Raw genomic sequence first — 27,912 nt, forward strand, 5'->3', positions numbered from 1 at the left:
TCCATAATGGTCAAGTATATGCATATTTGATGAGCAGTGATGTTAGGGCTCTGAAGAATCCCACTTCATCACTAATAAGCTGCTTGACCTTGGGGAACTTGAATAAGCACTTTAAATCTCAGTTTCTTTTTTGTAAAATGGCTAATTTTAGGGTTGTTAAACTAAGAGAATTTGTGTAATTAGTCAATAAATGCTAGCTACTGCTAACACTGTCATCATGAAAGTCCCTGTTTACAGTCTTCCACTTATTTAAGAGCAATATTTTGTGAGGATGTACACATGGAGTTAACCATTGGTTCTGATAATTTTAAAGGAAATAAAAGCACCAACTTATACAATGAATCACGAAAGTTGGAAAGGTCCTTAGATACTTTATATAGTCCAACTCTCTCAATTTATAGGTAAGGACATTTCCTAAGTATCCCAGCTAGTTCATAACTTCTTCCAAAAACTTAATTACAACATGCAGTAAAAAGTTATTAAAATAAGGAAATGGTATTAGGTTAGATAGCTGTTGGGGTTCAAAGTTCCAATAATGCTTACCATAGGAATCAATGCATGTAATGGGCCCTACAACTTCAGATGGATTGCTGATGGAACCAACGGCATTCCTAGCGAAGACACGGAATTCATACTGGGAATTCTGAGTCAAGCCAGAGACAGTGAATTGAGTCTCAATAACATTGGTAAAACTGGCTTTGGTCCATCTGCCATCTGGAAGGTCACGTCTCTCAACTATGTAGCCTGTAATCTTGCTTCCTCCATCAAAAGCTGGTGGTTGCCATGACAGGTTGACAGAGTTCTTTGAAATATCAGTGATACGGACATTTCTTGGAGGTTCTGTGGCAACGAGAGAAGGAAGATTAGTGGCACTTATGCCAATTTATTTTGTTTTACATAAACAAGATTTGCATTTTCAAGGTGTCAGAACTGTCCCTCTTGTGACAAATACATACCACAGGCATCAATGGCCAGGACAGGTTCAGAAGGATGGCTGGGTTTTCCAACACCTGCAGCATTTTCTGCATACACCCTGAATTCATAAATAAGTCCAGCACTGATTGTTGTGACTTTGAAGTGAGTTGTACGGATGATCATTTTGTTGGCTTTTTGCCATAAGATACTGTTTCTGTCTTTCATTTCCAAGTGATAGCCTATGACTGCGCTGCCTCCATTAGACACGGGTTCATGCCAGCCCACGGTGATGCTTTCTCGAGTAACATTAGTGACCCATGGTGTAGATGGTGGTCCAGGTGTTGCTACAAGAGAGAGAAACCCCATAGGTTAATACAGCTATTTCACACATTTATGGTAAATGGAAACCTAGGATCTTTGAAAAGTTTGAAAACTCACTGTATGGCAGTTTGACCACCACACAAGCAGAATCTATGTGATCGCTGATGCCAAACCGGTTTTCTGCCTTGATGCGGAATTGGTATTCCTCTCCTGTGGTCAGTTTCATGACTTTGATCATGGTTCTTGCAACTGTTGTAGACACTTCTGTCCATGCTGCAGTACTTGTTTCTCTCTTGAGTACAATGTAATTGGTAACTTGACTTCCACCATCATACTTAGGTGGCTCCCATTTGAGAGTCACACTTTCTTCAGTTATGTCACTAATAACAACAGGACCAGTTGGAGGACCAGGCCTGTCCAGCACAATGATGTTAATGAAAGATTTGGTTGTTCCACTGGAGTTGGCTGCTGTGATCTCATATTTTCCAGCATCCGCTGTAACACTGTCCTTAAGATTGATGGTCAGATTCTCAGCTGTAATTTCAGTATTAAATCTCATAGTTGCCTTCAGGGGGACACCATCTCTTGATAAGGTCACTTTGGGTAGTGGTTTTCCAGAAATTGGAATGTCCACTTTAAGGTTCGAACCAGCTCTGACATATACAGTGTGACTTGGAAAATTCTTCATATCAATTTCAGGGGGTTCTGAAAAATAAGAACATGGAAAAATGGAGGTGAAAAAAGAGTTTTTAAAAATCAGAACAATGTAAGTGATTTCAAAATTTGCTTCTACATAGAATTAGACATACCTAGTTGCTCCTTTACAAGAACAGGAAGCAGGAGTTCTCGTGGGTCACTCAGGCCAGCTTGATTTTCAGCAAAGACTCGGAAAAAGTATTCATGATTCTCCCTCAGACCAGAAACAACATGGTGGGTTGTCTTTACCACTGCACATTTAACCCAGTTTTTCTGTCCTTTTTCTAATGCTTCAACTATATAGTGTACAACTCTGCTTCCACCATCGTGTTCGGGCTTCAGCCAGGTGAGGGAAACACTATCTTTGGATACACTTGTTACTCCAAGTTTTTCAGGTGGGCTTGGTTTTTCTAAGAAAACAAAGTATTGAAAGAAAGGGAAGAATCATTAACCACATTCTTTCCCATGTGCTCTTCACGTATTGTCAAAATAGAACTTTTAAATCAAGGCCATATGTTTACTTTTGAATCTTTCTTACTTTTTATATGACCAGTTTGGCTATTGAGTCAACCAAAGCTCCCCCAAATCATGTTATTATATGTCAAAGTATTTGCTTTTAAATTGACCTAGATTAGATGATAAAATGTACCCCAAATTCATCATGGGTAGAAAAGGAGAAACAAAGTGACCAATCTTGCCATGTACAGTGACACATGCCTGTAATTGCAGCGGCTCCAGAGGCCCAGGCAGGAAGATCACGAGTTGAAAGCCAGCCTCAGCAAAGTGAGGCATTAAGGAACTCAATGACACCCTGTCTCTAAATAAAATACAAAATAGCGTTGGGGATGTGGCTCAAATGGTGGAGTGTCTTGGTACCAAAAAAAAAAAATCTAATTTCCTAAGAAAGTTAGGAATGTCATCATCCAGTTTCTGCCAGTTTCTGAATACATACACACAGTCTATGTTTGTGTGTGTGTGTATGCAGTTAAATTTAATTTTACTTAAATTCAACACTTTGAATTTCTAGATATGTAATTTTTTTGAACATTTAAGTAAACAAAAGTTTTCTCTATTAGAGATTTTTATTTTGTGCTATAGAATGAATAGTTTATGGTATGAACCAAAACCATTTAAGCAATGACTAAGTAGAATGAGCCACACTATTCTAACAAATTGAATGCAGGTATATAGATTTTCCTTCTTAAGACATACCTGTTATTTTGACTCCTTCCTTTGTTTCAGCCGGTGCACCCACACCAAACTCATTTTCTCCAGCGACTCTGAAGTAGTAAACAGCTCCTTCTTGTAAGTTGGTGACCTTGTAGGAGAGGCGGTTACAGTTGTTGGTGACAGAGACCCATGCTTTCTTGCTGGCCTCACGTTTTTCTATGTGGTAGTTTTTCACTGGTGCTCCACCATCGTTTTCAGGAACATCCCAGGATAACACTGCAGTCTCTTTGGTTACATCATGTACATTAACATTGGCTGGAGGACCTGGAGAATCTAAGACTTTGACAACAAAGGTCAATGAAGCAGCACTTAACATATTCTGAATCGTTAATGTGTATTTTCCAGAATCATTTCTGTTGGCTTTTTCAATGGTAAGCGATGTACGAGTGTCTGTGGAATCAATATATGCTCTAGTGCGGAGGTCAGTGTCTGGCTTACTCCAGGAGACGCTGGGTACTGGTCTTCCTCTGAAAGGCACAGTCATGGTAAATGAGGAACCAGCCTTGACAGTCAAAGTCTTCCTCATTTCAGTGTCCAGATCAAATACAGGTTCTTCTTCTCTTTCCTTTGCTATCTGGGGGTCGGAACTTTCGCTGGGATCACTGGCACCAATCTTATTGATAGATCTTACTCTGAAAACATATTCAGCTCCGGTTGTTAGTCCACTTAGTGTGTATTCAGTGCCTCTTAAGCTCTGAATGGCAGTTTTCCAGTCTGTTTCATCAGATTTTTTGTATTCTACAGTGTATCCAATTATTGGGGCCCCACCGTCAAACAAGGGCTTAACCCAGCCAATAGTTATAGATGTCTTGCCTGAGTCCACAATTTTGGGTTTGGATGGAGGAGACGGTAAGAATGCTGGATCTTCTGCCCGAACTAAGGGAGAAGCATCACTTGGAAGACTTAGGCCAGCAGCATTTTCTGCATAAACCCTATATTCATATTCACACCCTTCCCGAAGTCCTGTTGATTTCACTCTCAGATCATAAACTGGCTTTTTGTTTACCCGCACCCATCGTAGGCTGTTTTTCTCTCGCCTTTCGATTATGTATCCAGAGATTTCACTGCCTCCATCACTCTCGGGTCTTGACCAGCAAAGTGTCATGGAATCTTTTGTCACAGAGGTAATTTCCAAAGATGTGGGTGGACTTGGAACTGTAAATGGATCTAGTGCCTTTACAGCTATACTCTCCAGGGACTCACCAACCCCGTATTTATTAACACCTGTTACTCTAAATATATATTCATTGCCTTTCAGTAATTTGGTCACTTTACAAGATGTTGTTCTTAACTCTCCTTCACATATTGTCCATGCAAGGCGGCTTGTTTCACGCTTTTCTACAATGTAATAGTCGATGTCTGCACCACCATCTTCTTGCGGACGTCCCCAGGAAAGAGAGCACTTTTCAGAAGTAAGGCCATTTATTTCAAGTGGCCCTGCTGGTGGACCAGGCTTATCAAGTACTTTGCAATTAATTGTCATAGACCGAGTTCCTGCAACATTCTTCAGTGTTAGTACATACTGACCACTGTCTCGTCTTACACAGTCTTTAACTGTTAATGAGGTAGTAAAGTCTGTTGAGACAATTTCTGTTCTTGCTCTTTCTTCAATTTCTATGCCATCCTTGGCCCAAGAGACTACTGGCAGAGGTCGCCCTGCAATGTCTGCATTTATCTTAAGGACTTCTCCAGCTTTGACAACAATGACATCTCGGAACTTGACGTCCATCATAATTCTTGGAGCTTCCACATCATCTTTAACTGTTATAGGTCCAGTGGATTCAGAGGGTTCACTAATGGAGTCGGCAGCATTCCTTGCAAAAACCCGGAACTCGTAACGCTGATCTTCAGTAAGTTCAGTTACTTCAAAATATGTTTCTTGTACGTTGGTAAAGTTGCACTTCAGCCACCGGCCATCTGGTAGTTCTCTACGTTCAACAATATATCCTGTGATCTTAGCTCCACCATCATAGTGTGGTTTAGCCCATTTAAGTGACACTGATTTTCTTGTGATATTTGTGACTTCAGGTTGTCCAGGAGGGTCACAAGGATCTCTGGCAGGGACTGGTTCACAAGATTTACTGCATTTACCAATTCCAGCAATATTCTCAGCATATACCCGATACTCATACATCAGTCCTTCATCAAGACCGGAGACTTTCATTTGAGTGTCGGCAATGAGGGTTTTATTGGCTTTGGACCAAAGAATGCTGCTTCTTTCTTTATACTCAAGGTGATAGCCGATTACTTGACTTCCCCCATCGTTAACTGGCACTTGCCAGCTAACAATCATGGTAGATTTTGTGGCATGCACAACTTTAGGAGTACCAGGAGGACCTGGGGGGCTAAATGGATACTCTGCAACAACAGCTGAAGATTCACTGTAGGAACTCTTCCCGTATCGGTTTTCTGCACAAACACGGAACTGATACTCACTTCCTGTTGTTAGACGAACTATTTTAATGGATGTTCTTGCAACTGCCTGTGAAACCACATGCCATGTTGTAGAAGTGGTTTCTCTCTTCTCAACAATGTAATTGCTAATCTGGCAGCCGCCGTCATATTCTGGAGGATTCCAAGAAATGGTGACATTGTCACAACTAACCTCATCAATATGTATAGGTCCTGGAGGCCCTGGTCTGTCGAGGACAATTACAGTAATAGGAACTGTTATGGACCCAGCACTGTTTGAAACACAGAGTTCGTAAGTTCCAACATCTTCCCTTGAAGCCTCATTAATAGTTAGTGTTGTTACAGTCTTTGAAGAGGAAACGTTGACTCTAGTTGTCTCTCTGAGAGTCTGACCATCTTTTTTCCAGCTTATAGTAGCTTGAGGTCTTCCTTTGAATGGCACATCAATCTTGAGCTGGTCTTTAGCCTTTACATTGAAAGTATGGAAGGGAAGCTCTACTGAAGGTTTTATTTCGATATCCCTTGCAATTACAGGCACTCCAAGTTGCCTGGGGTCACTTCGTCCTTTTTCATTTACTGCAGATACTCTGAAGACATATTCTTCTCCAGCCGTCAGGCCAGATATAGTTGCTTCTAGGGTCTTAACTTGTGTGCAAGTGCTCCACTTTTCACTGCCTTTAGTCTGCATCTCGACTACATAACCAGTAATTTTGCTGCCACCATCGCTTTCTGGTTTCTCCCACTTAATTGTAGCTGTGTTCCGGGTCACATCGACAAGGGTCACTCTTCCAGGTGGGAGGGGTGGTTCGGACACTTTCACGGGCTCAGTTGTTTCAGCTGGCAAACCAATCCCGTATTCATTGCAAGCCAAGACGCGGAAGTAGTAAGAACATCCTTCTTGTAGATTTTCAATTTTAAAGGTGTTCTTAGTGCAATTGTTGGTGATAGTAGCATAGGCTTTTCTTGTAGTTTCTCGCTTTTCAACGATGTAGTTTGTGATCTTAGCTCCTCCATCAATAAGTGGTGGTTCCCAGGCTAAAGTCACCGATTCTTTCTTTACCTCTCTTACAGTCAAATTCACAGGGGCACTTGGTGAGTCAAGAACTCTGACATTCACAAAAGCTGTTTTGGAGCCACTGTTGTTTTCTAATGTCAGATTATACCGACCACTGTCAAATCTGGTCACATTATCAATCACCAACATTGTGTAGGAGCTGGTCACCTCGATCTGGGCCCTCTCAGTGAGAATGCCTTCTGCCTTTTCCCACTTGACTTCTGGTTCTGGTCGACCTTTGATAGTGACGAATAAGCGTAAAGTAGCACTTGCGCGTAGAACGACCACCTTTCTCAGGTCAGCATCAAGTTCTATTTCTGGTGGCTCTGCCCTTTCCTTAGCAACCACCGAACCAGGGATAGTTGCAGGTTCACCAACCCCTTCAGAATTGAAGGCGCAGATCCGGAAGTTATATTCAGTATTTTCTTTAAGTTTGGTCACTGTGAACTGCTTCCCTTGTAATCCTGTTGGAGGTGTGCACGTTGTCCATTCATCAGCAGTGGCTTCTTTGACCTCAACAACATAGCCTTTCACAGGTGCCCCGCCATCATAAATTGGCTTATTCCATGCTAGGGACACAGAAGATCTGGAAGTGTCTGTCACTTTTGGATTGCTTGGTGGACCTGGTGGATACAAGGTGTCACACGCCCGGTAGAACACAGATGGCTCACTAGGCTCACCCACACCAGCTGCATTTTCAGCAGCCACTCTGAATTCATAGGAGTGGCCTTCGGTAAGGCCAGTTACCCTGAACCGGAGATCAGTCAGTGTTTTCTTGTTGCACTTGGTCCATCTAATGCCTTCCTTATCTCGTTTTTCAAGAATGTAGCCCTCGATTTCAGCACCCCCATCGTCCACTGGGCGGGCCCAGGTTACTACCATAGAATCTTTGGCGATTGCTGAGGCTTCAGGTGTTGAAGGAGGACCAGGCCGCTTGTAAGGATTACAGGCTATAACAGGTTCAGATTCCAGGGGCTCTCCAATTCCATATTTATTCACGGCCATGACACGGAAAATGTACTCATTACCAGGAAGAAGTTTAGTGACTTTGTAGTTAAGAGCCTGTACCTCTGTTGAAACCTGGGTCCAGGAGAGTCTGCTTGTCTCTCTCTTTTCAATGATGTAATGAGAAATACTAGCACCACCATCTTGTAAAGGTGGGTTCCATGCCAGGTAACATTTTTCTGCAGTAACTCCAGAAACTTTCAGAGGCCCTTCCGGAGGTCCTGGCCTGTCAAGTACCTTTACTGTGATTGGTATAGACTTAGTACCACCAACATTGCTAAGTTTCAGAACATATTGACCTCCATCAGCCCGTATACAATCTTTGACAACAAGAGTGGTTTTCTGAATGGTAGATTTAATTTCCATCCTAGCAGCTGTTTCTTCAAGTTCTTTTCCATCTTTCAACCAAACAATATCAGGTATTGGTTTGCCACGGATATCAGCCTCAAGAACAAACGTCTCTCCTGCATGAACAACAATGACGTCTTTATATTTGGGATCCAGAGAGGCATTTGGTGCGTCAATTTCATCTCTTGCAGTAATGGCACCACTACTTTCAGATGGTTCACTGAAATTGCCAGCTGCATTTCTTGCAATAACTCTAAATTCATATCTTTGGTCTTCTACAAGTCCACTCACTGTAAATTCAGTTTCTAGGACATTGGTAAAGCTGGCTTTCATCCAACGGCCATCAGGTAGATCTTTCTTTTCTACGATATAACCTGTTATTTTGCTGCCTCCATCATAGGCAGGTTTCTTCCATTTCAGGGTGACATTGTTTCTTGTGATAACAATGGCTTCAGGACGACCAGGCGGGTCACATGGGTCACGAGCAACAAAGCATTCGGACACTTTGCTAGGCTTGCCAATGCCAACAATATTTTCAGCAGAAACTTTGAACTCATATTCAAGGCCTTCATCAAGCCCAGTTGTCTTGAATTTGGTGTCTTGAATGGGAGTTTTATTTAACTTGACCCATAAAATGCTGTTCTTTTCCTTCTGTTCAAGATGGTAGCCGATAACTTTGCTGCCTCCATCATTAACTGGCTCGTGCCATTGCACAATCATTTGATCTTTTGAGATTGATGTCACAAAAGGCGTTCCTGGTGGTCCAGGTTCTTTAAATGGATATTGTACAATAATTGGTTTGGAATCCAGAGGGGCACTTTTTCCATACCTGTTTTCAGCAAAAATTCTAAACTGGTACTCAGTGCCTGTTTTCAGTTTGGTTACTTTAATTGTTGTTCTTGCGACAGTGGCCGATACCATGTGCCAAGTGGTGGTGGTTGTATCTCTCTTCTCTACGATATAGTTGCTTATTTGGCAGCCACCAGTGTAGGCTGGAGGTTCCCAAGATATGACCACGAAGTCCGCACTAACTTCATCAAACCTCACTGGTCCAACTGGAGGTCCAGGCTTTTCCAAAACAATAATGCTGAGATTTTCTGTTGCTGTGCCTGCGCTATTTGTTGCCGTTATGGTATATTTTCCAAAGTCATCTTTGCTACTTTCTTTAATGTGCAAAATAGTGGAAGTAGCCGTTTCTTCAACATTTACTCTTGTTGTCTGCTTCAGAGGCTCACCATCTTTGACCCAAGATATTTTAGGTCTTGGTCGGCCTATAACTGGAATTTCTATTTTAAGATCTTCTCCAGCTTGGACACTATATGTGTTAAATGGTAACTTAAAACTAGGTTGTATAGTCAAGTCCTTGGCTATGACAGGAACACCAAGCACTCTCGGATCACTTTTTCCTTTCTCATTGTAAGCCTTGACCCGGAACTGATATTCTTGTCCGGAACTCAAACCAGTAACAACTGCATTACAGACTTTGGATTCAGCCACAGTGCTCCATTTTTCAGTTCCTTTGGGCTGCATTTCAACAACATACCCCAGGATTCTGCTACCACCATCATGATCCGGTTTCTCCCACATAAGTGATGCACTGGTCTGGGACACATCAGTGAGTGTAACCTTTCCTGGTGGGGAAGGAGGTTCAGAAGCTTTCACGGCATCCAAAGTTTCCACTGGAACGCCAACTCCAAATTCATTCTCAGCCATGACTCTAAAGTAATAAATGGCTCCTTCTGTAAGATTCTCAACTTTGAAACTTGTTTTGCTGCATTTACTACTCACATTAGCATACGCTTTTCTGGTTGACTCACGTTTGTCAATCACATAGTTCTTGACCTTTGCTCCCCCATCAATGATGGGCGGTTCCCATACCAGTAGGACAGAATCTTTTCTTACTTCTTTGACCGTCAAATTCTGTGGTGGTCCTGGGGTGTCGAGAACTTTCACAGTTACAAAAGCAGACTTCGATCCGCTGCTGTTTTCCAACTTGAGAATGTATTTGCCAGCATCATTTCTGTCACAATTTTCGATTGATAGTTGGGTATAGTTTACTCCCTTTTCAATTTGGACCTTATCTGTGAATTCACCTTCCTCTCGAGACCAGGTGATCTCAGGTGTTGGACGACCTTTGAATGGAATGTGAATTCTGGCAGATCCACCAGCTCTTACCACGATTCCTTTCCTTAACTCAGAGTCAATGTCAAGTTCAGGGGCTTCAAGTTTATCTTCTGGTTTCACAGTCCCAGGAACTGATGCAGCCTCACCTAGACCAACTTTGTTGAGGGCACAGACTCGTATTTTGTATTCTTGATGTTCAATGAGTTTTGAAATTTCAAATCGTGTGACTCTCAGGCCAGTCTGTGGAGTGACTATTTGCCATTCTTCCTCATCTGCTTTACAAATTTCTATGACATATCCCAGGATCTCACTGCCACCATCATAGATGGGTTTGCCCCAAGCAAGTGTGATTGAGTTTTTAGTGGTGTCTACAACGTGTGCATTGGTGGGTGGGCCTGGTTTGAACACAGGATCACAGGCCTTATAATACACTGTAGCTGGACTAGGTTCTCCAACTCCAGCAGCATTTTCTGCAGAGACTCTGAATTCATACTCGTGGTCTTCTGTTAAGCCTGTTACTCTCAGACGCAGATCTGTGATGCGGCGTTTATTACATTTTATCCACCTAATGCCACTTCTGTCTCGTTTCTCTACAATGTAACCAATGATCTCACTTCCACCATCGCTATCTGGACGGTTCCAACAGACTGTCATGGAGTCCTTGGCAATGTTTGTAACTTCAAGGTTTTTGGGTGGACCAGGAAGCACAAATGGGTTTTTCATTAGTACCGGTGCAGATTCCAAAGGCTCTCCAACACCATATTTGTTGACAGCCATTATACGGAAAATATATTCATTCCCTTCTAACAGTTTGGTAACTTTCAGAGAATTAGTCACAACTTCTGAAGCAACAACAGTCCATGCTAGTCGGCTGGTTTCTCGCTTTTCAACAACATAGTGAGAAATGTCACTGCCACCATCTTGAAGTGGTGGAGACCATGTTAAAGTGCATTTTTCTGAAGTGACTCCGGTAACCTGAACTGGCCCTTCTGGAGGTCCTGGTCTATCTAACACTTTCACGTTTACTGGGAATGACTTAGAACCTGCAACATTGGAGGCTCTTAGAATATACTGTCCACCATCAATTCTAATGGCATCCTTTATAATAAGTAAAGCCTTAAAATCTGTGTTCTTTATTTCACATCTAGCAGATTCTTCAATTTCCTTATCTCCTCTTAACCACTCAATAGTAGGTAGGGGCTTTCCATGGACATCAGCCTCAAGCCTGAATGTTTCTCCAGCATTCACCACTATTGTATCTCTGAATTTTGGATCCATTGAAATTCTTGGGAGCTCAACCTCATCCTTGGCAGTGATTGGTCCAGTACTGTCAGAGGGTTTACTTATGGCACCGGCTGCATTCTTTGCAATGACTCTGAATTCATATCTTTGATCTTCAGTAAGACCTGACACAGTAAATTGAGTTTCAATGACATTGGTGAAGCTGGCTTTCATCCAGCGGCCCTCAGGTAAATCACGCTTCTCTACAATGTAGCCCGTAATCATACTTCCGCCATCATATACAGGTTTGGTCCACTGTAAAGTGATTTCATTTCTTTTAACAATTATTGCTTCTGGTGTTCCTGGTGGGTCACAGGGATCTCGGGCTACGTAGCATTCAGAATTCTTGCTTGCTTTGCCTACGCCAACGATATTTTCAGCATAAACTCTGAATTCATATTCAATGCCTTCTTCAAGATTCAGTGCTTTAAATTGGGTATCATGGATAATACTTTTGTTGACTTTTGTCCACAAAATACTATTCCTTTCTTTTCTCTCAAGGTGGTAACCTATGACTGGGCTTCCACCATTATTGATTGGTTCATGCCACTGTACAACCATAGAGTCTTTGGAAATGGCTGTGACGAATGGTGTGCCTGGAGGACCGGGTTCTTTGTAGGGATATTGAGCTACAATTGGATCAGACTCCAAGGCAAAGCTTTGTCCATATCTGTTTTCAGCAAATATTCTGAATTGGTATTCTGTACCAGTTTTCAGTTTGGTTACTTTGAGAGTAGTTCTAGCAACAGTAGCAGAAACAACATCCCATACTGTGGTGGTTGTATCTCTCTTATGAACAATGTAGTTAGTAATTTGGCAGCCTCCTGTGTATACTGGAGGGTTCCAGGATAAGGTAATACTCTCAGCACTGACTTCATCAAATTTAACAGGTCCTTTTGGAGGATCAGGTTTATCTAGAGTGATAATTTCGATGGATGCTGTTTTCTGGCCAACAACATTGGCAACTGTGATTCCATATTGTCCACTGTCATCCTTATGAGTCTCTTTAATACTGAGTGTGGTGAGGTCAAGTGAATCGGTAACATTGACTCTTGTGGTCTGCTTCAGGGGAAGACCATCTTTAGTCCAGGTGATGGTTGGTTTAGGACGTCCAGAAATTGGTACTTCTATTTTCAAATCTTGGCCAACCTGTATGCTGTAACTGTTGAATGCAGGTCTTACATCTGGCTCGATGACCAGATCTTTGGCAACTATTGGAACTGCAAGGGACCTAGGATCACTTCTCCCCTTTTCATTTACAGCAATGACTCTAAAAAGATATTCTTCTCCCTGAGTTAGGTTGGTAATTACTGCTTCAAGGGACTTTACTCGAGCACACTCTGACCACTTCTCACTGTGTTTAGCTTGCATTTCCACAATATACTGAATGATTTTACTGCCACCATCATGTTCAGGCTTTGTCCAACTCAGAGAGACACTATTTCTGGTGACATCATCCACAGTTATTTTTCCTGGAGGTTGTGGAACTTCTGCAACCTTAATTGGGTCAGCTGTGCGGGCAGGTAGGCCGATACCATACTCATTCTCAGCTGTGACTCTAAAGTAATAACTGCAACCTTCTTGGAGTTGATCAATTTTCCAAGAAGTCTTGTGGCAATTCGTGACAACAGCAGCATATGATTTTCTTGTGGCTTCGCGTTTCTCAACGATGTAATTTTTAATTTTGGATCCCCCATCCAACAAAGGAGGTTCCCATGTAATTGATACTGAGTCTTTGGTGATTTCCGTGACTTTCAGGTTAACAGGTGGACTTGGTGTATCCAGGACTCTCACAGTAACAAAGGCAGACTTTGTTCCACTGCTGTTTTCTAATGTGAGAGTATATTTTCCACTATCGTATCGATTGACATTGTCAAGAACAAGCGAGGTGAAACTGCTAGTGACATCAATTATAGCTGCATCTCGGATTTCACCATCCACCTTTCCCCATTTCACTTCTGGAGTGGGACGGCCTCTTATGGGAACAAATAACCTTAAAGAGCCACCTGCCCTTATATTTATAATTTTCCTTAGTTCCATGTCAAGATCGATGTCTGGTGCTTCCAGTTTTTCTTCAACAATTACAGGCCCAGGGACATCAGCATGTTCACCAACTCCAGCTTTATTAATGGCACAAATGCGGAAGTTGTATTCATGCTTTTCCTGTAACTTCTCTACCTCTAAGTTTGTTTTATTAATTCCAGTTGGCGGGGTGCACATTGTCCATTCACCAACACTCACGTCACATTTCTCAACAATGTATCCTTGGATTTCACAGCCACCATCATATATCGGCTTGCTCCAAGAAAGGAAAACTGAAGATCTGGTAACATCCATGACTTTGGGGTTGTTGGGAGGGCCTGGTTTGTAAATAGGATCACAAGCTTTTTGGTAAGCAGAAGGAGGACTTGGTTCACTAAGTCCAGCAGCATTCTCAGCTGAGACTCTGAATTCATAGTTGTGATTTTCTATGAGTCCAGTTACTCTCAAGCGCAGCTCCCCAATCAGACGTTTGTGGCATCTTGTCCACCTAATGCCCTCCTTGTCTCGTTTTTCAAGAACGTATCCGAGAATTTCACTGCCACCATCAGATGCTGGCCTTTCCCATACAACAATCATTGAGTCTTTGGTCACTGTTGTGACTTCTGGAGCTTTTGGTGCATCTGGTACTACAAATGGATTCTTGGCAATTAATGGCTCAGATTCAAGAGGTTCACCAACACCATATTTGTTTACTGCCATTATACGGAAGATGTATTCGTTGCCTTCAAGAAGCTTAGTAACCTTGCAACTGAGAGTTTGCACGTTGGCATCAACCACAGTCCAAACCAGGCGGCTGGTTTCTCTCCTTTCTACGATATAATTTATGATATCACTCCCACCATCCTGAAGTGGAGGTTTCCAAGCTAGTGTGCATTTTTCTGCCGTAATCCCTGATATAACAACAGGTCCTTCAGGTGGTCCTGGCCTATCAAGAACTTTGACATTCACAGTGACAGATCTCTCTCCGGCAACATTTTTGGCCTTCAAAATGTAATTCCCACTGTCAACACGTACTGCATCCTTGACGCTGAGACTGGTGGCAAAGTCAGTACTCTTTATTTCTAGTCGGGCTGTGTTTGAAAGCTCCTGATCACCTTTTATCCATTGAGTGGTTGGTATTGGTTTGCCATGGATATCTGCATCAACCTTAAATGACTCACCAGCATGAACCACAATTGTATCCTTGTATTTGGGGTCCATACTTATCCTGGGTGGCTCCACCTCGTCTCGTGCTGTGATTGCCCCTGTGCTCTCTGAAGGCTCACTAAACACACCTGCTGCATTGCGAGCTATCACTCGGAATTCATATCTGTGATCTTCAACTAGGCCAGTTACTTCAAACTGGGTGTCAATGATGTTTGTAAAACTGGCTTTCATCCATCTGCCGTCAGGCAATTCTTTCTTCTCCACCACATAACCTGTGATCTTGCTTCCACCATCATAGGTGGGTTTCTTCCACTGAAGAGTTACAGAATTCCTTGTGACAATGATTGCCTCTGGCCGCCCTGGTGGATCACATGGGTCACGAGCTACATAGCATTCTGATGGTTTACTTGGCTTGCCGATGCCCACAATGTTCTCTGCAGAGACTCTGAATTCATATTCAATGCCTTCTTCGAGGCCAGTTGTCTTAAACTTGGTTTGAGGAATAGGTGTTTTATTCAACTTGATCCAGAGGATGCTGTTTCTTTCCTTGCGTTCTAGATGGTAGCCAATGACTCTGCTTCCTCCATCACTGACTGGCTCATTCCATTGTACCTCCATATTGTCCTTGGAGGAGAGTGTGACAAATGGCGTGCCAGGAGGACCAGGAACTTTGAATGGATACTGAGCTATGATGGGCTCTGAATTGAGGTAGGTGCTCTTTCCATATCTGTTTTCAGCAGCAATTCTAAACTGATATTCACACCCGGTCTTTAATCTGCAAGCTTTTATTGTTGTCCTTGCAACCGTGGCTGACACAATTTGCCAGGAGGTAGTGGAAGTGTCCCGTTTCTCTACAATGTAATTATTGATGGAACTTCCACCATCATACTTTGGTGGTTCCCAGGAAAGAGTAATACTGTCAGCTGTCACTTCATCCATTTTAACTGGTCCAGTTGGAGGCCCTGGTTTGTCAAGAACAATAACATTAAGGGTCTCAGTAGCTTCACCAGCTGAGTTAGTCAGTTTAACTGTGTAATGTCCAACGTCTTCTCTGCAGGCTTCCTTTATTGCCAGTAGTGTATTATTTTCTGTACTCTCTGCATTTACTCTAGTAGTCTGCTTCAGTGGTACATCATCTTTATGCCAGGTTACAGTTGGTGTAGGGCGTCCAATGAACGGAACATCAACTTTAAGGTCTTCACCTGCCAGTACAGTGAAAGTGTTGAACAGGAGTTTGAAGGCTGGTGGGATGACGAGGTCTTTGGCAATCACTGGCACACTCAGTTGTCTCGGATCACTGATGCCCTTCTCATTCTGAGCTGAAACACGGAAATTGTATTCTTCACCCTGAATCAGTCCAGTTATAGTGGCTTCAGTGACTTTGACTGTGGCACATGTGGCCCATTTGTCACTGCCTTTGCTCTGCATCTCTACAATGTAGCCCAGGATCCGGCTGCCTCCATCATGCTCTGGTTTCTCCCAGGAGAGTGACACGCTGTTTCTTGTGACATCCACCAAAGTTATTTTTCCTGGAGGAAGAGGTCGTTCTGATGCTTTCACAGAGTCTGCGGTTTCAGCAGGCAGCCCAATGCCATATTCATTTTCGGCGAGAACCCTGAAATAGTAACTGCAGCCTTCTTGAAGCTGGTCTACCTTCCAGGAAGTCTTATGGCAATTGGTTGCAACAGTTGAATATGCTTTTCTTGTTGATTCTCTCTTTTCAACAATGTAGTTCTTTATTTTTGAGCCTCCATCAAGGAGAGGAGGGTCCCATGTCAATGTGACGGATGTCTTTGTGACCTCCTTTACCTTCAGATCCTGTGGAGGGCCTGGGGTATCTAGCACTCTAACATTCACAAATGCAGACTTACTGCCCGAGCTGTTTTCTACAGTTAGTATGTACTTGCCACTGTCAAATCTGTTCACATTTCCAACAATAAGCAGGGTGTATGAGCTTGTGGATTCAATGCTAGCTTTGTCCAAAGACTCTCCATGTTCCCGGGTCCACTTCACCTCAGGTGCAGGTCTTCCTTTGATTGGAACAAAAAGCCTCAGAGTGCAGCAGGCTCTTATAGTGACAACTTTGCGCAGGTCAGCGTCCAGTTCAATCTCTGGGGGCAGCATTCTGTCTTCAGCCTTTGGAGTTCCAGGAACCGAGGCTGGTTCCCCAAGTCCTTCAGAATTCATGGCATAGATTCGGATTTTATACTCCTGGTTCTCTATGAGGTTGGTGATGGTATAAGATGTTGCCTTGAGCCCAGCTGGTGGCGTGACAATCTGCCATTCATCTTCTTCTGGCAGGGCAATCTCAACCATATACCCAGTGATTTCTGATCCACCATCATAAATGGGTTTATTCCATGCAATTGAAATGGATGATCTGCTTGTATCCAGAACACGTGGGTTACCTGGTGGGCCAGGTTTAAACACAGTGTCACAAGCTTTATAGAACGGACTGGTAGAACTTGGCGCACTAATTCCAGCAGCGTTCTCTGCCATAATCCTGAATTCATATTCATGTCCTTCTGTCAGTCCAGTCACTTTGTATCTTAAGTCAGTAAGGGTCTTTTTGTTGCATTTCACCCAGCGTTGGCCAGCTTTATCACGCCGTTCCACGATATAATTTATGATTTCACTTCCACCATCAGAGTCAGGATGTCCCCAGCAGACAACCATAGAATCTTTAGTGATAGTTGTCACTTCTGGGTTTTTGGGTGGATCAGGAGGTCCGTAAGGATCCACTGCAAGCACAGGTTCTGATTCAAGTGGCTCTCCAACTCCATATTTATTTACAGCCATGACACGGAATATGTATTCATTGCCTTTCAAAAGCTTAGTAACTTTTAGTTTTGTTACTTGGACTTCTGAGGCTACATTTGTCCATGCCAATCTGCTGGTTTCACGTTTCTGCACTATGTAATGATCAATTTTGGCACCTCCATCATCCCGTGGAGGCAACCATGACAATACACACTTTTCGGATGTTACATCAGATACAGCTAAAGGTCCTTCAGGTGGGCCTGGTCTATCAAGAACCTTGACGTTGAAAATGTGTTTGGCAAAGCCACCAGGATTTGTTGCTGTAAGGATATAGGCACCACTGTCCCTTCTTGATGAATCCTTGTTCACCAGATAAGTGGAGAAATCTGCGATCTTTATTTCTAATTTCCCCGTGCCTTCAAGCTCCTTTCCATCTTTGGTCCATTCCATGGTTGGTGGTGGGCGACCTGAAACATCAGCTTCCAGCTTGAATGCTTCACCTGCTTTTAATATAACAGTGTCCTTGAATTTAACATCCACCATTATCCTTGGTGCTTCAAGGTCATCTCTGCATGTGATGGCATCGGATGGCTCAGATGGTGGGCTAATAGCACCAGCGGCATTTTTGGCAATCACACGGAATTCATATGCAGCATCTTCTGTTAGGCCACTCACTGTAAATTCATTTTCTAAAATGTTGCTGAAGTTGGCTTTCAGCCACCTTCCATTAGGAAGGTCTCTTTTCTCAACTATATAGCTAGTAATTTTAAAGCCTCCTGTATATTCAGGCTTAGCCCATTTAAGTGTCACTGCATGTCTGGTAATATTCAGAGGTATTGGTTTCCCAGGTGGGTCAATGGGATCCAGAGCAAGCATTGGTTCAGATGGCTTGCTTGGCTTGCTTTTACCTGCCATGTTTTCTGCAATTACTCGGAACTCATAAGCAATACCATCTGTAAGTCCAGTTGATTTGAAAATGTTGCCTGGTACTAATGCTTTGCTCACAGTCTGCCAGAGAATACCATTCCGTTCTTTTCTTTCAACATGATATCCTAAAATGGGGCTTCCACCATCAGAAAGTGGCTCATGCCAGCTAATTGTCATTGAATCCTTGGTAACTGCAGTAACCTGAGGGGTACCAGGAGGCCCTGGAACTTTAAATGGATAGTTGGCGACTATAGATGCTGATGTGATGCCCGGTCCAACTCCATATCTGTTTTGAGCTTTTACACGGAATTGATACTCCACTCCAGTAGTAAGGCGAGTGGCTTTATAGGTAGTCCGTATTACCGTGGTTGCTAACTCCACCCATGTAGTACTATCTGTCTGTCGCATTTCCACTACATAGTTGCTTATTGGTACTCCTCCATCATTCTCGGGTGGGTCCCAAGAGAAGGTTACAAAATCAGATGAAACTTCATCAAATTTGATTGGTCCTGTTGGTGGCCCTGGGATATCGTGGACTTGAATGGTGATGACATCACCAACCTCTCCTACAATGTTCTTTGCTGTGAGTGGATAGGGCCCACTGTCACTTCTGACACACTCATTGATATTTAAGATGGTTGAAGTTGCTGTATTTTCAAAATTAACTCTCTGTGTCTGTTTAAGAATCTGGTCTCCTTTTTTCCATGTAACTGTGGGTTTTGGTCGGCCGAGCACTGGAATTTCCACTTTGATATTTTCACCAGCTCTGGCAATGACCAGTTTCTGATAGATGCCACGGAGATCCAACTCTGGAAGCATCGTCTGCTCCTTCACTATGACAGGCCTGCTCTCTCGAGGGGCGCTTCTACCAGCACTGTTCACCGCCATCACCTGGAAGGTGTATTCCTCCCCTTCAGTGAGATTTCTCACCACACATTCTAATCCCTTCACCGTCGAGATGTGGGTCCACTGGTCAGAGCCTTTCCTTTGGGCTTCAATCACGTAGCCAGTGATCTTACTGCCGCCATCATGTCTGGGTTTGGGCCATGCCAGGCTAACTGTGCTCTTGGTTATGTCCATAATGTTAAGGCTGTCTGGGGGTGATGGTGCTTCGGAGGCTCTTACGGGTTCTGTAGTTTCTCTTGGCTCTCCAATTCCATATTCATTTTCTGCCATCACTCTGAAGAAGTATTCACATCCCTCAGACAAGCCAGTAACTTTATATGTGCATTTATGACACTTAGTGGTAACTGTGGAATAAGATTTCCTTGTCGCTTCACGTTTCTCCACAATATAATTTGTTATGCGTGAGCCCCCATCTATCAGAGGCAGGTCCCAGTGCAGCGTGACACTGTCCTTCGTGATGTCTGTAGGCCTCAGGTTAAGGACAGGACCTGGTGTATCCAAGACTCTGACGTTAACAAAGCCACTTTTCTTCCCAGCGGGGTTTTCAATGGTCATCACAAATTTACCAGTGTCATATCTGTTACATTCTGGGATGATCAGAAGAGTGAATGATTCTGTGTTTTCAATGTTGGCCCGGTGCTTTAGGTTGATGTTATCTTTGGTCCATGTCACTTCAGGAGCAGGACGACCTTTAATTGGCACAAAAATTCTAATACTGAGTCCTGCTCTGACCACAAGTGTTCTTCGAAGCTCAGCATCTAGTTCGAAATCAGGAGCCATTTCTCGCTCTACAATTTCAACATCTGGAATCACTGCTGGCTCCCCAACACCGGCATCATTGACGGCACTGATTCTAAAATTGTATTTTTCTTTAGTCTGAAGGTCAGGGACAACAAACTGAGTGATTCTGAGGGCAGTTCCGGTTGTGTCTTTTATCCAGGCCTCGTCTCCTACTTTTTGATGCTCTACCACATAACCAGTGATTTCTAGTCCACCGTCATAATGAGGCTTGCCCCATGCTAAAGAAGCAGATTTCTTGGTAGTATCAGTGACATGCGCATTTGAAGGAGGTCCTGGAGGATCTGAAAAAGAAACAAAGATAAAAAGTGTATGTTAAGACTTTGGCTTTTGGATAATTTATATAAAATACTGGAATTCCCCAATGAGCAGGGTTGAGAAAGGTAAATACTAACATGCTACATCCTTCATTAGAACAGGATTTGAAGCTTCACTAGGTGGACCAATTCCTGCTCTGTTTTCTGCACTGACGCGGAACTCATAGGTGTTTCCTTCTTGCAGTCCAGTCACTTTGCATCTGAGATCGGAAACTGGCGTCTTTGTGGCTCTCACCCACCGCAAGCCTTTCTTTTCTCTCCTTTCTACATGATATCCTGTGATCTCACTGCCACCATCATCAGTTGGTCTTTTCCAGCTGACAGTGGCAGTGTTCTTAGTGACATTTGATATCTCTGGCTTTCCAGGAGGGCCAGGAGGACCTAAAAAGGAAGCAAATTTGTGAGAAATCCATGATTTCCTAAAATCTGCTGTAAATGTTCTTGTCAATTCTTTTTCTGTGCTCTACGTACCAAATCTGTCTACCATTTTGACAGGTTCGGACTGTACAGGTTCTCCTTTGCCATAATGGTTTACAGCTGAGACACGGAAAAGGTACTCATTTCCTTGGATAAGCTTGGTTACCACATGCCGGCAAGTCTGAATATCTTCAGAAACCACTGTCCACAAAAGCCGGCTGGTTTCTCTCTTTTCAAGAACATAGGACTTAATTGGTGATCCGCCATCTTCCAAAGGAGGTGTCCATGTAAGTGTTGCTTTTTCAGCAGAAACGTTGCTGATTTCAATAGGACCTGGGGGACCAGGCACATCAAGGACTGTTACCTTCACATGCTCCTCCTTTGTGCCGAAAGCATTGGTAGCAGTGATCGTATATTCACCAGCATCTTTTCTAGTGGCATATTTGACAGAAAGTGTGGAAGATGTTGGGGTTGAAGTTATCTGAGCAATATCTGATGGTCTAATGTCTTTTCCTGCCCTGGACCAACTTGACTTTGGAAGGGGTTTGCCAAGAATGCTAATGGCACTCAAAACAATGGTATCCCCTGCTTTAATTGTAAGCCCATCTTTTATTGTGGGATCAAGGACAATGGTTGGTGCCTCTGCAAAGGAAAAAAAAAAACAAACATTTGCAATCAGAAAAGGAAGGAGGTTTAGTGCTATTTTTAAAATAAAGTAAAAAGTAAAATTGACCTACCATATTCATCCTTGCAAATAATAGTTCCTGTGCTTTCCGATGGAGCACTGATGGCACCTGCTGTATTCTTTGCTCTAATTCTGAATTCATATTTTCCACCCTCAACTAGGTCAGTTACAGTATAGGCACAGTCTGGAACATTAACGTGGTTGGCTTTCACCCAAGACTTAGAAGGTAGATCCCGCTTCTCCACTATATATCCAGTTAACTTATGACCACCATCATATTTGGGTTCAGTCCATATGAGAGTCACTGAATTCCTTGTTACATTAATAACCTCAGGTTTGCCAGGAGGATCTAAAACAAAAAAATAAAGCCAGTCAAATGAATATCAACATTTGCTTCAGGTAGCAAATGCCCTTAGGTTTTTTCTTTGTATAATGACTTACCAATTGGATCAAGTGCCACAACTGGCTCTGATGGCAGGCTTGGCTTGCCCACTCCTGCTAAATTGATTGCCATAACTCTGAATTCATATTCAAGACCTTCAGTTAATCCTGTCACTTTAAAGTCCTTCATCCTTATAGGAGTCTTGTTAGCTCTCTTCCACAAAAGGCTGTTTCTTTCCTTGAACTCAATATGATACCCTGCAAATAACCCATGGATGTATCAATTTGGATAGAAAGTAGAAATAAGTGGATTTAAAAAATTTACATGTATTTTTATCAAAATTGTTTACATAGGATATATTAAATAGATGATCATTTTTTCCATCTATATTCTTATTATCCAGGCATAGTGCCATTTCTTTTCTTGGAATAGGCATTGTTATTGCCCTGTTCAACAGTTGTAATCCATATTACATATCACAAAGAAAGACCTTATTAACTGTTATATTAGGAGGTTTTCAATGAAATTAAACATTAGCCACATATACTGAAAGAAAAATACATTATTGTATATGTACTTTGTGCTGTGAATGAGCACACAGTCATCTAGTTTTCATGGAAATATTTGGAAGGAACATTGGTAGAAAACCTGTGGGATAAGAGCACATTAAATACCTGTAATCGGAGATCCACCCGTTTTTCTGGGGTCAGTCCAAGTGAGAGAGACTGAATCGTGTCTAACATCCACAATATTGGGAGGTGGGGGAGCATCAGGCACATCTAGAAGAAAGTACATCGTACAAGATTTATAAACAGGGAACCTCCACAAAACCATGTGTTGCTTTGTTTTTTAGCCTTGAGGCACTTACCAAATGGATGTTTAGCCACTATTGGCTCTGACTTCAGGCCTTCTCCTACACCGTATTTGTTTTCAGCACTGACCCTGAAGGTATATTCCATACCCTCATGAAGTCTGGTTACTCTGAAGGTGGTTTTCTGGACGGCTGAGGCACACGTCACCCACTTGTTGTTTACAGAATCTCTCTTCTCCAGGATGTAGTTGGTGATTTCAGAACCTCCATCATCCTTTGGAGGACCCCACTTTAAGGTCATGGCTTCTGCTGTGACTTCATCAAATTTGATTGGTCCAGTAGGGATGCCAGGCTTGCCAACAACTTTTATGGAAAGGGTTCCTTCCTTTGTGCCAGCAACATTCTTGAGTGTGATTGTGTATTTTCCAGCATCCGACTTTTGGCAGTCATATACTACAAGAGTTGTGTTAACTGCAGATGACTCAACACTGACTCTTGTGTCAGTTGCCAGAGGATCTTCCCCTTTCTTCCAGGATACTGATGGTGCTGGCTTGCCCTTTATGGGAATCTTAAGACGGAAGTTGCTGTTTTCTTTAGCCAGGTAGCACAGATCGGGGAGGTCCTTTAAGTCAAGATCAGGAGCCACTGTAATACAGCAGAGATGAATTGTCATCATTTTTCAGATCATTAAGGATTTTAAAGGACCTGCTTGATAGGCTAGTGGTTAGGGCTCAAGGACACACTTTTGATGATAGTAAAGAGAAAATGAAGACGTGAAGGGAGAAACTTACCGACATCGTCCTTTGCCACGACAGTGATTTCACTGGGGGTTCCTTCTCCATTTTCATTTTCAGCACTCACTCTGAAGGTATATTCCTTCCCTTCAGTCAGATCTTTGGTGGAGTACTGCAGGCTTAATGATTTCATCACACGTTGCCACTTGTTTTCTTCTGTCAGGAAATCAACTACATATCCAGTAATTCGACTTCCCCCATCAGTACGAGGCTTTTTCCAGCCAATGGTACAAGAGGACTTGGTGACAGCCAATGCTTTCAGGTCCACAACTGGTCCAGGGGTTTCTAAAGCAAAAGAGAAATGATGAGGCTAAGCCCCAAATAACCAAGGTTGGATGTCGATGGACTGTAGTTCATTTGCTCACCAGAAGCTTTCACGGCGTCTCGTGTTTCCCCGGGATCACCGATGCCATACTCATTTTCAGCAAACACCCTGAAGAAGTAGGACTTTCCTTCCTCCAAGTTGGATACCCTGAAGCTTGTTTTTGAGCACTCAGTTGTCACCGTGGACCAGGACTTCCTTTCTGCATCACGTTTTTCTACCACGTAGTTTATGATGGGACTTCCACCATCGATAATGGGAGGATCCCAGGTAACATAAGCAGAGTCTTTGGATACTTCCTTAACAGTCACATTGACAGGTGGCCCAGGGGTATCTGGATAAGTAATGGGTAAGTAAGAAATGAATTTATAAAAGATACAGAAGCCATAGTTTTAAACATATGATTCTTTTTTTTCCAAATAGACTTACCAAGCACTTTCACTACAATGGTATATTCCTTTTTACCACAGATGTTCTCTAGAGTTAAGATGTATTTTCCAGCATCATATTTGTTTACGTTTTCACAGCGTAAGAAAGTGTCAAAGTCAGTTGATTTTATGTCCAGTCCAATCCTTTCCCTGAGGTTGACATTGGGCTTCGACCAAGTAATCTTTGGAGGTGGACGTCCTCTTACTGGTACATAGAGTCTCATTGTAACTCCAGCACGTAATATGAGTGTCTTCCTTAATTCAGCATCAAGTTCTCCCTCAGGTGGAACTATTTAATTTGGGGGTGGAGAAAGGTTTGGTGAAAAAAAAATTAATGCTCAAATGATTTCCATGGACTGACCTTATCGCTTGTAAATTTCTAAAATTATTTATTACTCTTTTGAACATCCTTAATGTCATCTTCATAACTATTTCAATATTTTGTACCCATTGTTGGCCCTTCCATTTTCCAATATGTTTTAGCCTCAACAAAAATTTCCTTGGGGGACCTATATTTCCTCTTTTCGTGAACCCTCAAACTCTACGTCTATTAAAGAAAGTAGATGGCTGGTCCTTGGCTCTATTCCATTTTTGGTTTTTCTTGTATTCAGTGAGGGTACTCTGCCATATACCCTGACTCCTTTTATTATTTCAGTGTACAAAGAAAAGTAAAAAGTGGATGAAATATGATACCAGGTAACTAAAAGGGGATTGTTACAGAGAATAACGAGGAAGAACAAGGGGCAGGGAATTTAAGATTGATAGTCTGCCAGTAATATTCTTAGAGAGAGGTTGAATTAGAAGAGTAATGAAAACCATGAGAATGATAATAGTTCACTGAGTTAAAAAAATCCTCTTTATTCTCAGAATAAAATTCCTACATTCCATATTCCTTCAAAGACATGAAATTTTCATGTGTATACAAAAAAACCTTTCAGAACCACAAATCACCTTGCATTTCCTTTGGCCTGTTCTGTGATACCATGAAGTACCCACCCAGCTCTCCTAAAATGTACTTCTGGAATTACCAAAGCTAAAGATCATAAATAAATATATAACAATTCTAGTCTCCCTCCTAGAATATGGTTAATGAGAAAAGCCCTATGTATTTCTCCTGGTCATACTTACTTAAGATGTCCTTGGGGCAGTGTTTATCTGGCACATCACTGGGGTCACTGAATCCAATCTTGTTAACGGCATACACACGGAACTGATATTCCGTGTTTTCCATCAGGCCAGTAACCTCAAAGCGTGTTTTCTGTAGTTTCTCTGGTAAATTGCACCTCACCCAGTTATCAGAGTCAGCTCGTTTGACTTCAACGAGATAACCGATGATAGGGCTACCACCATCATAGGCTGGCTTGCCCCAGGAGAGACTCACGGAGCTCCGGGTTGTATCATATACTTTAGGGAAAGCTGGTGGGCCAGGTGGATCTGAGGAAAACACAAAAATAGAAAACTTTAGTAAAAATTTCCTTCCCAGTTGTTTAATGCTGATTAGAACACACATATGGAACTCTCATGCAGACTTACACAGAGGATCCTGAGCATAAACAGCTTTGGATGCATCACTGGGTTTGCCTGGTCCAGCTTTATTTATAGCTGTAACTCGGAACTCATATTCGGTACCTTCTTGAAGACCGGTTGCTTTTATTGTTCTTTCAATGACAGGTTTTCTGTTGACCTTTGTCCAGTTAACTGCCTGAGTTTCTCGCTTTTCAACCAAGTAGCCAGTGATGGGTGAACCGCCATCATCTGCTGGTGGTTTCCAGCTGACCGTCATATGGTCTTTGGTTATGTTGCTGATGACAGGAGGATCACAGCGTCCAGGTGGGTCTGCAGGGATTGATTGAAAAGTTAATTTCTCAGGCTTAACAGGTAATATTTAAAAACGAAAAGGAAAAACTACAGGAAAACGTTCTTACCATATGGGTTTTTAGCAATTGCTGGCTCAGTGAAGATTGGATCACCCACTCCGTATTTATTTTCCGCACAGATGCGGAACTGATACTCATGGCCCTCTATAAGTTTCTCCACAGTGCAGCTGGTGATGGGCACAGTGGCAGAGACTTGAGCCCAGTTGGGCCTGCTGGTTTCACGTTTGTCAACAATATAGTTGGTGATTTCTGAGCCTCCGTCTTCAAGAGGAGGTTCCCAAGAAAGCATTGCACGATCTGAATACATTTTGTTGATTTTAACGGATGCTGGAGGACCAGGCTTATCTAAAAAAAAAAAAAAAAAAAAAAAAAAAAAAAAAAAAAAAGGAATAAAAGTGAAGTTTTTCTACTTCCATATAGATTAGAAGTCTGAAGACCTGAGCTGCAGTCTTTATGTCATTAACTTCCTCTGTGACCTTAAAGTTGCTTAATTTTCTAGAATCTGTTTCCACATATGTAAAATTAGGTACCTGGAATGTATGGTTTCTAATATTCTTCTCAGCTCTAAAACACTATTCTAAGATTAATTCTGTGCTTAGGAAATACATAGTAGGATATATAATTTTCTCACATATTATTTTGTAAATCTTATTGCATCTTGTTAACCAAAGCTAAGTGCAGGATTCTTTTTTTTTTTTAAAAGAGAGAATGAGAGAGAGAGAATTTTAATATTTATTTTTTAGTTATCGGCAGACACAACATCTTTTTTTGTATGTGGTGCTGAGAATCGAACCCGGGCCGCACGCATGCCAGGCGAGCGCGCTACCGCTTGAGCCACATCTCCAGCTCAGGATTCTAATTAAATGCTTTAGTTACCTAATACTTTAAGCTTAATGGTAGCTGATTTGGAACCGCTTGAATTTTCAGCAGTGATGGTGTAGTCTCCTGAGTCCTTCCGGTTCACACTGAATAGCTCCAAGGTGCACAGGTTCCGCTTCATGGCCATCTTTATGCCTTCTGCTGGTTTTAGTGGTGTGCCATCTTTCTTCCAAGAAACTGTTGGCATTGGTTTACCAAAAACAGTAGCATCCAAGCAAACATTGGTTCCTGCTTTCACAGTAAGCAAAGATTTCATCTCCACACTCAGATCTATCCTGGGAGGAACTGGAAAGAAATGAGATGAAAAGGAGTTCATGTATGTGAAAATACATAGTTTAATTCTTAATAATAATTAAAAAAATTCATATGTTCTCTTTTAAGAATGGAATTTTTATTTTAATAGGCTAATAATTGCATATATTTATGGGATACAATATGATGTTTTGGTATATGTATGCACTGTGGAATAATTAAGTCAAGCTAGTTAGTGCATCTATCACCTGACTCAGCATTTATCTGTGGTGAGAACACTTAGAATCTACTCTTTTAACAATTTTGAGATGTAAATTATTAATTATGGTCACTGTACTGTGCAATAGATCATTAAAATTTATTCCTCTCTAATTGAAACTTTGAACCCTCTGACATCTCCCCTTTTCCCTACCTCCCTAATCCCCAGCTCTGGTAACCACCAAGAATATGATTTTTTAAAATAATGTATTCATTATTAAAGTATTAGAGGCTTGGTATAGAAATCTTACAGTGTTGGAAATATAAAAAGTAAGTTTCCATAATGTCACTTAAATGCATTTCTTTGCCGTCTTTCTGTGAATGTTTACTTTTGAAATTATTTAGTCCTGAATGCAGTATCCTGCTTTCTAGTTTAGCATGTTAACATTCTCTATAATCATACTTTTTAGTATTATATAGCAATATCTATTGTTTTATTTTTCTTTTTTCTGTGTGTGTAAACTTAGCATTTTATCAGAAGAAATGAATATCATGAATATTGTGCATCTTTGCCTATAATATGC

The 27,912-nt window shown here is 42.1% G+C and overlaps 1 protein-coding gene across 23 annotated transcripts in view; it reads right to left on the reverse strand.

The window, feature by feature from the left end:
• Positions 1 to 27,912, reverse strand: part of Ttn (titin) — a 266,326-nt gene that overhangs the window by 29,518 nt on the left and 208,896 nt on the right. For all 23 annotated transcript variants that reach the window (XM_077802977.1, XM_026391974.2, XM_026391969.2 and 20 more), the window contains 18 exons: positions 26,876 to 27,163; positions 26,048 to 26,344; positions 25,656 to 25,958; positions 25,251 to 25,556; positions 24,124 to 24,411; positions 23,738 to 24,028; positions 23,370 to 23,657; positions 22,636 to 23,223; positions 22,442 to 22,546; positions 21,827 to 22,024; positions 21,438 to 21,734; positions 20,755 to 21,342; positions 20,362 to 20,664; positions 3,145 to 20,250; positions 2,046 to 2,342; positions 1,354 to 1,941; positions 957 to 1,259; positions 544 to 840 (listed from right to left, as the gene is read on the reverse strand). In XM_077802977.1, the coding sequence (XP_077659103.1) occupies positions 544 to 840; positions 957 to 1,259; positions 1,354 to 1,941; positions 2,046 to 2,342; positions 3,145 to 20,250; positions 20,362 to 20,664; positions 20,755 to 21,342; positions 21,438 to 21,734; positions 21,827 to 22,024; positions 22,442 to 22,546; positions 22,636 to 23,223; positions 23,370 to 23,657; positions 23,738 to 24,028; positions 24,124 to 24,411; positions 25,251 to 25,556; positions 25,656 to 25,958; positions 26,048 to 26,344; positions 26,876 to 27,163 (22,731 nt within the window). The remainder of the gene's footprint in view (positions 1 to 543; positions 841 to 956; positions 1,260 to 1,353; positions 1,942 to 2,045; positions 2,343 to 3,144; positions 20,251 to 20,361; positions 20,665 to 20,754; positions 21,343 to 21,437; positions 21,735 to 21,826; positions 22,025 to 22,441; positions 22,547 to 22,635; positions 23,224 to 23,369; positions 23,658 to 23,737; positions 24,029 to 24,123; positions 24,412 to 25,250; positions 25,557 to 25,655; positions 25,959 to 26,047; positions 26,345 to 26,875; positions 27,164 to 27,912) is intronic.

This window comes from Urocitellus parryii, chromosome 1 (assembly GCF_045843805.1).
Source record: "Urocitellus parryii isolate mUroPar1 chromosome 1, mUroPar1.hap1, whole genome shotgun sequence".
Lineage (NCBI taxonomy): Eukaryota > Metazoa > Chordata > Mammalia > Rodentia > Sciuridae > Urocitellus > Urocitellus parryii.